The 13,177-nt window shown below is 36.8% G+C and overlaps 1 protein-coding gene across 1 annotated transcript; it reads left to right on the plus strand.

The window, feature by feature from the left end:
• Nucleotides 1-8,276: 8,276 nt before the first annotated feature.
• On the plus strand, nt 8,277-9,194 carry LOC138420405 (olfactory receptor 4A47-like). Its single transcript, XM_069553592.1, has one exon. The coding sequence runs from the start codon at nt 8,277-8,279 to the stop codon at nt 9,192-9,194; it is 918 nt and encodes a 305-aa protein (XP_069409693.1).
• Nucleotides 9,195-13,177: the final 3,983 nt, after the last annotated feature.

Here is a 13,177-nt window from a genome sequence, read left to right on the forward strand (position 1 = left end):
TCCTCTCCAAGTGGAGACACACAGTTTTGAGGGCTGCTCTGCCCTGCCCCCTGCCTTTGCCTGGCAAAGCAAATAAAAGCTATTCCTACTTCACACAAAACTCTCTCAAATAGCTTAATGGTGTTTTCAGTGTTACTTTGGATTGCTGGCTAAGTGAAGTCCAAAGCAAAATTAAATGTCTATCTCAAGATAAATCCATCTTAAGCAATTAATGGTCTTTTGTAAGTTACCTACAACCTATGTAGGAATCTTTGGCCTTTAATTAAGTTAGTTTGAATTAACTTATTTTGATTATGGTCCTACCTAAAATTCTTAAAAAATTTTTTAAAATAAATATTTATTTTAATTAATAATAAAATAAATATTTATTTTAAAAAAATTTTTTAAGAATTTTAGGTAGGACCATAATCAAAATAAGTTAATTCAAACTAACTTAATTAAAGGCCAAAGATCCAAAAATCTGCAAGCAATAAATGCTGGAGAGGGTGTGGAGAAAAGGGAACCCTCCTACACTGTTGGTGGGAATGCAAACTAGTACAGCCACTATGGAGAACAGTGTGGAGATTCCTTAAAAAATTGCAAATAGAACTACCTTATGACCCAGCAATCCCACTTCTGGGCATACACACCGAGGAAACCAGAATTGAAAGAGACACATGTACCCCAATGTTCATTGCAGCACTGTTTATAATAGCCAGGACATGGAAACAACCTAGATGTCCATCAGCAGATGAATGGATAAGAAAGCTGTGGTACATATACACAATGGAGTATTACTCAGCCGTTAAAAAGAATTCATTTGAATCAGTTCTGATGAGATGGATGAAACTGGAGCCGATTATACAGAGTGAAGTAAGCCAGAAAGAAAAACACCAATACAGTATACTAACACATATATATGGAATTTAGGAAGATGGCAATGACGACCCTGTATGCAAGACAGGGAAAGAGACACAGATGTGTATAACGGACTTTTGGACTCAGAGGGAGAGGGAGAGGGTGGGATGATTTGGGAGAATGACATTCTAACATGTATACTATCATGTGAATTGAATCGCCAGTCGATGTCTGACGCAGGATGCAGCATGCTTGGGGCTGGTGCATGGGGATGACCCAGAAAGATGTTCTGGGGAGGGAGGTGGGAGGGGGGTTCATGTTTGGGAATGCATGTAAGAATTAAAGATTTTAAAATTTAAAAAAAAAAATAAATAAAATAAATATTTATTTTAATTGGAGTCTAATTGCTTTACAATATTGTATTGGTTTTGCCATACATCAACATGATTATACACATGTTCCCCATCCTGAACCCCCCTCCCACCTCCCTCGTGACAGTATACTCAGTATATATCCTTGGGAGGGGAAATGATAAAACAATAGTGTAGTCTTTTCCACATAAAAGTAAATGATGGCTGACATTCCTATGTTTCCAAAGTTCATTTGAAAGCATAACATTATGCAAATAGCAACTAAATTTAAAAAATCTATATTTCTGACTGCTTCTGATCTTAGTTGTATCACATGGGCTGAGTTGCCTTGTGGCCTGTGAGATCCCAGTTCCCCAATCAGGAACTGAACCTGTGTCTACTGCTTTGGAAAGCGGAATGTTAACCCCTGGGCCACCAAGAAAGTCCTGGTGATTCAATTTTGAAAGAGTAATGAGTCATTCTAGTGACAACACAAATTATAATGTTATAATTAAAATCATGTTGTACTGGTTCAAAGATAGATATAATGTAAATGGGTAAATAGGACTTATAAATTCACCCAGGTTCATAGGATTTTTCCGTAGTAAACTTTTGGTTGTAAGTGACAGAAAGATCAACTGAAATGCTTTTGAAATTTAAGAATATTTGTTGATTGGCTAACATGACTGCAAACTTCAAAAAAACTAAGCTTCAGAGTTAGTTGATATATTGGATCAATTATGCCATAAAGGAGTCCTTTTCTTGTTGTTTTCTTGTCTGACTTACCTTAAATCTGACTTACCTGGCACTTAGAAGGATTGCTATCTGTAACAACTCAGAGAAAATGCTCTTTATATGACTCTGGCAGAAGTAATTGACCTTGATCATCAGATACATACAAGGACTAAACCACAGTGGAGACAGGGCAGAATGTTTCTGCATTTCAGGTTGCTATTAACACTTGGCTACCTCTTGCAATTCACACTGTGACAGTAAACAAGAAACTTCAGGAACCTGGCCTGCATTTTGGGTAGATTGAAGACATGATTAGACATCGCTGGGGTAAAATTCTAGGCTATACCTCTAGCTAAGCCACTAAAATCAGTTGAGAATTTAGTGGAAGGTGAAGGGAGAAGAACAGAGCTGATAGTAAAGGGAAAAAACACTAGACAGACGTTGCAACTCTATGATCAGTGGCAGTGCCAAGTGGCATAGCTCATTACTCTAGCCATTCTCCTCTAATCTGTCAGGAAACTATTTTTAGGTAAATCCCCACTTCTGAATTCATCAGCAGCATTGAAATGAAAGAAGACGGGATGAATGTGACTGAATTAATTCTAATGGGACTTACCCAGGATTCTCAGATGCTGTTAATTCTGTTTTTGGTGTTACTTGGCATCTACATGGCAAATAGATGGGGGGAAAATGGAAACTGATGGATTTTATTTTCTTGGGCTCCAGATTGTGACCATCACTGCAGATGGTGACCACAGCCATGAAATTAAAAGACATTTGCTCCTCGGAAGAAAACTATGACAAATCTAGACAGCACATTAAAAAGCCAACATAAATTTGCCAACAAAGATCTGTAGAGTCAAAGCTATGGTTTGTCCAGTAGTCATGTACGAATGTGAGTTGGACCATGCAGAAAGCTAAGCACCAAAGATTAGATACTTTTAATCTATGCTGCTGGAGAACTTTTGAGAATCCCTTGGACAGCAAGGAGATAAAACCAGCCAATCCTAAAGGAAATCAACCCTGAATAGTCATTGGAAGGACTGGTATAGAAGCTGAAACTCCAATACTTTAGCCACCTGATGCGAAGAGCCAGTTCACTGAAAAGGACCTTGATGCTGGGAAAGATTGAGGGCAGGAGGAGAAGGATGAAACAGAGGATGAGATGGTTGGATGGTATCACCGTCATCAATGGACATGGGTTTGAGCAAGCTCTGGGAGATGGTGAAGGACAGGGAAGCCTGGTGTGCTGCAGTCCATGGGGTCACAAAGAATTGGACATGACTGAGACACTGAACAACAACAATAACAAAAAGTTTCCATGATGTGGCACAGAAAGGGATATCTCCTAAGGTCCTGATACTGCCTCTGAGTTGAGAATCTGAAATTCACAGTCAGGGACACTAAAGCAGAAAATACATCTATAGTCCTGGAGAGGCTGAGTGTGAGAAAGAGAGAATTATGCAAAGCTAAGAGGATCCATCTCAAGTATTCATCAAAGAACTGACCTGTGTGTGCATCTGAGGAAAATACCTGGGGCTGGGGAAAGATTTACCCAGGTGCATTAAAGAGGAGTGCTTTGTTCTCAAACTAGGCTAGGAAGAGAGCCTACTCTCATTAGCTGGAAAACCTCATAGTTCACAGGGGCAGTGCTGTTGGTTGAATACTTAGAAAAATTTTCATTAGTTGTGGGATGTGACTAGTTCTAGACTGAGCATAACCCAGCACCAGCTTCAAGACCTGTATCAACAATATATTAAAAAAAAAATCCTCAAAGACAACACCCAAAAGAATCAAAACAAGTATTTTGTTCACAATTTTGTGTCTTTGCTAATGTGAGCTATTAATCTAATTATTTCCACTTGACGCCCTTGTGTCATGCTGGTGTAAGGGTTATGCTGGGTGCCTAAAATGCATTAGGAAGTACAGTGCTTCATTACCTTTATGAAAGTGTTGTGTAACAAGGTATTTCTTGATTAGTTGTCATGTAAAATTAATTGATTAAAGCTCCATGGGGATGAACTATCTTGCAGGAGAATGTTAGGACTCTAAACATTTAATTTATTTGCACTTATTATTCCAGTTTTAAATTATTTCTCAGTGTGTGTTTAGATGATTGTGTTTCTCATAGCAATGGTCTGTTTTCTTGGCAAGTTAACTGCCATACATTCTTTTGTCATATCATTTTGTTGTCTTTTTAAAATTTGTAGAATCTGCAATGATGGCCCTCGCTTCAGTCTTGATTCTGATAATTTGGTTTTTCTCTTATTTTTTCTTAGTCCATTGGGCTAGAAATTATAATTTATTCAATGTTTAAAGGATCAATTACTGGTATTCTTTTCTTTATATAAATTACTCTTTTAATGATGTATGGCTTCTCAACACTTTCCACACTACAATGTTCTTTATGTTTATTTTAAACTTTCTTCCTTAGCATTTTGAGACAGAAGCTTAGTTCATTCTTTAAAGTGTCTATTGTTTTCTAATATTTGCATTTAAATCTATAAAATTCTCTCTAATCACACAGCTGCATCCAGATAATTTATACACATTGCAATGTATTATACATAATCCTTTATATATATATTAATATATATATCTTTTATAAATATTTTCATATAGTTTTTATATACATGTATATCATAAAGTTTATATACATTTATATACATGTATATCAATAACCTCAGATATGCAGATGACACCACCCTTATGGCAGAAAGTGAAGAGGAACTAAAAAGCTTTTCACTTTCTTGATGAAAGTGAAAGAGGAGAGTGAAAAATTTGGCTTAAAGTTCAACATTCAGAATACTAAGATCACGGTGTCTGGTCCCATCACTTCATGGGAAATAGATGGGGAAACAGTGGAAACAGTGTCAGACTTTATTTTTGGGGGGGTTCCAAAATCACTGCAGACGGTGATTTCAGCCATGAAATTAAAAGACGCTTACTCCTTGGAAGGAAAATTATGACCAACCTAGATAGCATATTCAAAAGCAGAGACATTACTTTGCCAACAAAGGTCCATCTAGTCAAGGCTATGGTTTTTCCTGTGGTCATATATGGATGTGAGAGTTGGACTCTAAAAAGAGCTGAGCACCGAAGAATTGTTGCTTTTGAACTGTGGTGTTGGAGAAGACTCTTGAGAGTCCCTTGGACTGCAAGGAGATCCAACCAGTCCATTCTAAAGGAGATCAGTCCTGGGTGTCCTTTGGAAGGAATGATGCTAAAGCTGAAATTCCAATCCTTTGGCCACCTCATGCAAAAAGTTGACTCACTGGAAAAGACTCTGATGCTGGGAGGGATTGGGGGCAGGAGGAGAAGAGGATGACAGAGGATGAGATGGCTGGATGGCATCACCAACTCGATAGACGTGAGTTTGAGTGAACTCCAGGAGTCGGTGATGGCTCGTGAAGCCTGGCGTGCTGCAGTTCATGGGGTCGCAAAGAGTTGGACATGACTGAGCGACTGAACTGAACTGACTGATATCATAATGTTTCTGTTGAAAATATATTTTTGAAAATAGTCATGAGTGATTTTAGGATAAATAATTGGAAAATATTACACTTTTGTTATAAATTTCTATTTAAAGTACATATGTGCTTTATGATTTAAGTTCTTAGAAATATATTGCACATTGTGTCATGGCCTTAGATATTTTCTACTTTGGTGGATGCCCCATGAACTTTTTGAGATGGAACAGTCCCACAAATACTTTTTTCTTTTCCTACTATGATACTAAAACTGACAAATTTTCTATCAATTGTGTGTCTGAAATTTTGTGACACATTTTATCTGCATTTGAAATAAGGTTTAAATGACTTGCTCTGAAATTAACATTCATGATTGGAAATTGGTTCAGATATCATCTTCAAAGATGAAGCTTAAAATTAAAAAGATTTGCCTGTTTTGAAGAACATAATTTCACAAGAATGTTTTCACATATTTCATTTCCACCCAGATTTGAATTTCTCTTTTGGTGATATGACCTAAATTTGCTTTTCATGGTTTTATCCCAGAGGGCAGAATTTTATAAGTCTTGTTTCACATGGTGATTGTTCTTGTACCATCTCTGGAGATCTACCCTCAAAATTATGATTAAGGTCCCAATGAATTTAATTAGACAAAATCATACTTGGAGATGCAGGAATTGAATGACTCAGTTGTATGTGCTGCACTTAAATGTAGACAAAGTGCTTACAGCCCTTTGCCAGGACCTGTGGCACATTTGTCTACAACAGTAATCACATGGCCGGCTTCTCCTGGAACTGAAATGATGAACTCAGAACATAATAAAGTGTGTATATAAAATTATTTGCCATCCTTCAGGAACACTAAAGTTCAATAACACTGTATGAAGACAGGACAGTAAGTGATTCAGAGTCAAAATGTTGCAACAGCTATTTCACAATTTCACTTTGACTGCTGTAAGTGCAAACAAAATATTTTATTAAATATTTAAAATATTTTATTATAAACAATTTACACATAGTTTGAAGTTTTTTCTGTCTGATTAACACACTGATTTAATATCCGTTCGTTATCAGGACATATCCAGCTGACAGTGAACATTATGAGTTTCTGTTCACAATCAAGATTCAGAGTTCCTTAGGAAATAGAATGTTCATATTCATTTTGAAAATCTCAGTAATTTGAAAAGTAATTTTTAAAAATAACTGAGATGATTTTGATTTTCTGCAATCATGGAAAGCATTGGTCACAAGGAAGCAGTTCAAGGTGCTGTGAGGCTACATGAATCTTACTCTCTGCATTACCAGAGACAGCATCAGTGCATGAAGAACAAGCAAGAAGGAACCAGAGCTCAGAACATGGATTGAACAGCTTTCTTCATAGGCAGGTAACCCAGGAAGCATATTTAGAAACAAAATTCTGAATGAGCCTTTCAGTTTTGGAGAGTACGTTGATGAGGTGAGCTTTCTTTCTTTTTTTTTTTTTTAAATTTTATTATTTATTTATTTATTTTTTACTTTACAGTATTGTATTGGTTTTGCCATACATCAACATGAATCCAACATGGGTGTACACGTGTTTTACTTGCTCAGTCATGTCCAACTCTTTGGGACCGTTCGGATTGTAGCCCACCAGGCTCCTCTGTCCATGGGATTTTCTAGGCGAGAATACTGAAGTGGGTTGCCATTTCCTCCTCAGAGGGATCTTCCTGACCCAGAGACTGAACCTGCCCCTCCTGTGTATCCTGCATAGAAGGCTGATTCTTTGCCCACTGAGCCATCAGGGAAACCCAGGATGGGGTTAGAATTCAGTCTTCTAGAGTTTTCCTTTGTGATTTTCATAATGTCATGTTAGAACTCCATTAGATTATTAAATATGTTGATTCAATCGGCTGATTCTATTCTGTAATACTTCTTTTGAATAATTTCATATGATAATGATCTGGAATAAAGTTACCTACTTGAAGATAGAGTATCCTTAGAAATTAATTTCAAAGGTAATGATCTGGGGATAGTTTCATGGGTAGAGATATGTAAATCTGATAATAGTTTTAAATTATATGTTCTCTAAACATTGTGTGTTAATTAAAAGATGAGGTAACACCTGTAGACCTTGACTGAGTGACCCTCAAGAACTGGAACAAACACTGTAATAAGTAAACCTTGACTTAAAAGTCCTCTTTTTTTGTTCACAGGTGGGCTTAGGCAGCCTATCATGTTTGTGGGCCATTTAGAAGCCATCTTCTATTAATTTTTTTGTTGATATTTTATTCCATATTTCATACTTTTATATTTATCTTTTCATCATTAGATGATAACTCTCTATATTATCCAATATGTAAGTCTTTCTTCGAACATTTCATCTACTGCTGTTTTGGTATCATTTCCTAAATCCTTAAAAAACATGAAATTGTCAAATAAACCTATTTGAGATTTCAAGGATTGGTTAAGAATATTCTTCCAACCCTAGAATGAAGAAGTGTACATCTTTTATGAAATGGATAGCAAATATAAAGTAAATCGTGCTTTACCTTTTTATTAAACTTGTAATCAATTTTTAAACTTTTAATAGATATTAGCTATATGTACAATAATTAGCTTCCAGATGGAAAGTTAATAGTTACACCTCATTTTTTTAATGATGTATCCTTTTCCCACAAATGTCTCTAATTAATTGCCTCTCCATTAGCGTACAAGATTTTGGGTTTAAGGATAATGTTTTAATAAGCCTTGATCATATTAGTAATATCTGAAAATATAAGAACCATACTGCTCATTTGCTGAATGAATGAACAAATTATCATAAGACATCAGAAAGTCATTGATAAAACTTATATTTATAGGAAATGTTGTCCTGAACTCTGAAATAAAAGATGCAGAAAGACCCATGGAACAAAGGAGCAATGTAACTGAGTTTGTCCTCTTGGGGCTCACTCAGAGCCCCCAAGGTCAGAAACTACTCTTTGTCATCTTCTTGCTCATCTACACGGTGACCATGGTGGGCAATCTCCTCATTGTCCTGACTGTGGTGGTCAGCCCAACCCTGGACGCCCCTATGTACTTCTTTCTTGGCAACTTATCATTTATGGATGCTGTCTATTCTACTACAGTCACCCCAAATATGATTACAGACTTATTCTATGTGAGAAAAACCATTTCATTCCAAGCTTGCATGATCCAACTTTTTACAGAGCACTTCTTTGGTGGTGCTGAGATTTTACTCCTGGTTGTCATGGCCTATGACAGCTACGTGGCCATCTGCAGACCTTTGCATTACATGACAATCATGAATCAATGGATATGCATTCTGTTCCTGCTGTTAGCCTGGGCTGGTGGGTTTTTACATGCGATCACTCATATTCTCTTTTTTTACAACCTTCCCTTCTGTGGTCCCAATGTCATGGACCACTTCGCATGTGACATGTACCCCTTGTTAAAACTGGCCTGCACTGACATCCGTATTATCGGCTTCACAGTGCTGGCTAATGATGGGGTCATCAGTGTGGTCATCTTCACACTGTTACTCATCTCCTATGGGATCATCCTGCGCTCCCTGAAGAATCTTAGTCAGGAAGGCAGGCACAAAGCCTTGTCCACCTGTGGCTCCCACATCACTGTGGTGGCCCTCTTCTTTGTGCCCTGTCTTTTTCTGTATGTGAGACCTCCTTCCACTTTACCCATTGATAAATACTTTGCTGTGTTTTACACCATTGTCACCCCTATGCTGAACCCTCTCATCTATACTCTGAGAAGCGGTGAGATGCAGAATGCCATGAAGAAGCTCTGGATCAGAAGAAGAAAATGAGGCCATAGGGAACTATGCCACCCATTTTCAATGAAAAATTGCTCTTCTCAGGAAAGCAACGTGTGATTTTTTAACTGTAGTATCTCCTTAGGCTAAATAACCTGGGTATGATGAAAAAGATCTCTTATTGAATAATTTGAATGGCCAAAATATACTTTAATATTTTCAAAATTTCCTAGTTCAAAATATATATTTGTCTGAAATGCATTTTTATGATTTCCATGATTTTCTGGGGGAAGTACATGTAGTTTTGGGGTATAAAATGTCTCTTTGAGACTATAGATTTATGTTCTATATGATGAGTTAAGCTATATAGTTAACATTGTTAATTTATTAGATGAGGGGAAGATTTGACCATATTTCTCTCTAAAATAATGCAATATTTTTCAGAATTAATGGGGTTTATTATGTTACAGATTTCAGAAAAAAATAACTAAAAATATAAATTACTCCACACACAAACACGCATTAATATTTGAAGTATAGATACAATTTTTATATCTGCAAGATACTTTCATTTTGTTTCTATTGCTTAACATCTTAAGACTGAAGAAAAATGTTTCAAAGATTTAAATTTAATAACAAGGCCATGTTTATAAAAATAATCTAAAGGAATGAAATTTTATGTAGAATAAAACCAAATCTTAATTTTCCAATTGTTATAATTATGAGTGTTTTAAAATAAATGTGATATTTTAATATTGTTTGCTTTTATATTTCTATTACCTTATCACTTTTGAAAAATTCCATTTCCTTCAAGTGATTTCATACACTTTAACCCCTATTAAAAAAATAACTTTTAAAAACACTTTATGAAAGTGAAAGTCATGTCTGACTCTTTGTGACCCCAAGGAATGTAGTCCATGGAATTCTCCAGGCCTGAATACTGGAGTGGGTAGCTGTTCCCTTCTCCAGCAGATCTTCCCAACTCAGGAATCGAACCCAGATCTTTCCCACATTACAGACAGATTCTTTACCAGCTGAGCCAACCAGGAAAGTCCAAAAGCACTTTATATTTTAATCCATTTAGAATTTATTTTCATTTGCCATGGGCAAACAAGTGTCTATTTTCCCTAAAGAGGTAAAATAGTCTGCCAGCATAATGATTCATTTCACATAGCTTGAAAAGTTTCTACTTAGTAGGTCATGTTTTACACCATCTAAGATGTTCAATTCTGGGGCACTTTCTCCTCTATCCATCTCCTCTCTCACATTTCCCTTATCCTCTAAACTTTAGGGTCATTTTGTAAAGTTTGAAAATTTCCATTAAAACATATTTAGCACGTCGTTGTTAAATATGGTTAGGCTCTCCCTTCTCTAGGGGGTCTTCTTGACCCTGGGATCGAACCCAGGTCTCCTGGATTGCAGGTAATATTCTTTACCAGCTGAGCCACAAGGGAAGCCAAAAGATACTGGAGTGGGTAGCCTATCTCTTCTCCTGGGAAACTTCCTGATCCAGGAATTGAACCAGGGTCTCCTACATTGCAGGCAGATTCTTTACCAACTGGGAGTCCAGCATGTCACAGCACAACATAATTATTCTGAAGAAACTGGCATGTTTTAGTATTTTGTTTTCCTATGTAGAATAAATACATATCATGAAGGATTAAATGATAGCTCAAGAAAAGTTGTAATCATCTTCTAAAAGTGAAGACAAATCTTGTTTTTTGGCTTACTTTTTGAAAAAGAGAATTTTTAATATACATATGATTCATATTTTCAATCAACTGTTGGTCAGAAAGGTCTTAGTGTCTTTTCCTGGCCTGAACTAAAGCACAAGTTTCCAAGCCATGGGCATATGTCTGTATCCAAACATTCATCGGTCTGTATTCAGTAATACACAACTGTGTATGCTTCTACACACTCAGATCTGTATCCGGCCTGATTGTGACCACTTGTATATACATATTCAATATTATATACTCTGTACTGGATTGCATGTATTCATCTATATGTAAAAACAATCAGGTGTGTATAAAACGATACATTGATGAGTACTTGATTATCAGTAAGGATCCATTTGTTTATGTATATGTTTTTGATATAATCACACACAGGCTTGCATCTTTCCATTCCCTGCCCTGTATCTGATCATATAACTTCAGGCAGAATGTGTCTGAATAATTCTTCTATTCCAAGTGGCATGAATCAAGGTCATTCTTTGGTAATCAGCATATTGCTGGGCTTTTAAGGAGGGTCCAAGATGGCTGCATTTGCATGAAAGGTGCCTTGGTAGGGATGGCTATAAGAGGGGGCCCTTGGGGTCTTTTTCCTTTTCCGTGTAGATACAGGGCTTTGTAGACAGTGTCTAACAAGTGAGGTTGCCAACGTATAAAAAAGTCATCTCAGGACTCTCAGAGGGTGAAAGTAAAAACTTTCATGTTAGTTAAGTCTCATCTCATCATATCAGACTGAAGTCCCAGATCTCAAGTTCTAAATCCAGACTGCTTCCACATGTTGCAGTAAACAATCAATAATGAATAATCAATAATGATTAAATCAATAATCAATAAATAATCAATAATGAAAAGGCAACCTGAAGAATTAGAGAAAATATTTGCAAATCACATATTCATAAGGAGTTAATATCTAAAATATATAAGGAATTTCTACAACTAAATAACACAAAAACAAATAACCTGATTTAAAAATGGGAAAGGAACTGAATAGATATTTCTATAATGAAAATATAGGAATGGCCACAGGAACATGAAAAGGTGCTTGACATCACTAATCATCAGAGAAATGCAACTTGTAACAAAAAAAGAGATCGCCTTTCATCTGTTAGGACAGCCATATGAGATCTATGTGAGACAAAGAAGTTTGGTGAGGATGTAGAGAAAAATGGAACTATACTATTAATGGGAATATAATTTTTTCAGTCACTACAGTGAACATTAGGGAGGTTTCTCAAGCAATTAAAAACAAAACCATTGTATTATGCAATCCTGCTTTTGTGTATATATTCAAGAATATGAAATCAGGAATCTGAAGGGCCATCTTGACTCCCACGCTCATTGCAGCATTTTTAACTATAGCCAAGATCTGGAAACAACCAAATGAGCATTGACAGATGAATGGATAAAATAAATATTATATATATGTATATTTCTGTATATATATAATGGACTTCCAAGGGAATCCTGAAATTATGGCAGAAAGTGAAGAGGAACTAAAAAGCCTCCTGATGAAGTGAAAGAGGAGGGTGAAAAAGTTGGCCTAAAGCTCAACATTCAGAAAACGAAGATCATGGGATCTTGTCCCATCACTTCATGGGAAATAGATGGGGAAACAGTGGAAACAGTGTCAGACTTTATTTTTGGGGGGCTCCAAAATCACTGCAGATGGTTATTGCAGCCATGAAATTAAAAGACACTTACTCCTTGGAAGAAAAGTTATGAGCAACCTAGATAGCATATTCAAAAGCAGAGACATTACTTTGCCTACTAAGGTCCAAGGCTATGGTTTTTCCTGTGGTCATATATGGATGTGAGAGTTGGACTGTGAAGAAGGCTGAGCACCGAAGAATGGATGCTTTTGAAGTGTAGTGTTGGAGAAGACTTTTGAGAGTCCCTTGGACTGCAAGGAGATCCAACCAGTCCATTCTGAAGGAGATCAACCCTGGGATTTCTTTGGAAGGAATGATGCTAAAGCTGAAACTTCAGTACTTTGGCCACCTCATGCGAAGAGTTGACTCATTGGAGAAGACTCTGATGCTGGGAGGGATTGGGGGCAGGAGGAGAAGGGGATGACCAAGGATGAAATGGCTGGATGGCATCACGGATTCGATGGACGTGAGCCTGAGTGAACTCTGGGAGATGGTGATGAACTGGGAGGCCTGGCATGCTGCGATTCATGGGGTCACAAAGAGTCGGACACGACTGAGTGACTGAACTGAACTTAATTGAACTGAAAGGAACTTTAATGGCATTATGCCAAGTAAAATAAGCAGAAATATAAAGACATGTACTCTATGATCTCAC

This window comes from Ovis canadensis, chromosome 15, assembly GCF_042477335.2.
Source record: "Ovis canadensis isolate MfBH-ARS-UI-01 breed Bighorn chromosome 15, ARS-UI_OviCan_v2, whole genome shotgun sequence".
In the NCBI taxonomy this organism is placed as follows: Eukaryota; Metazoa; Chordata; class Mammalia; order Artiodactyla; family Bovidae; genus Ovis; species Ovis canadensis.

Coding starts and splice junctions, on each gene's coding strand:
- LOC138420405 (XM_069553592.1), top strand. CDS start 8,277: ATGGAACAAAGGAGCAATGTAACTGAGTTTGTCCTCTTGGGGCTCACT.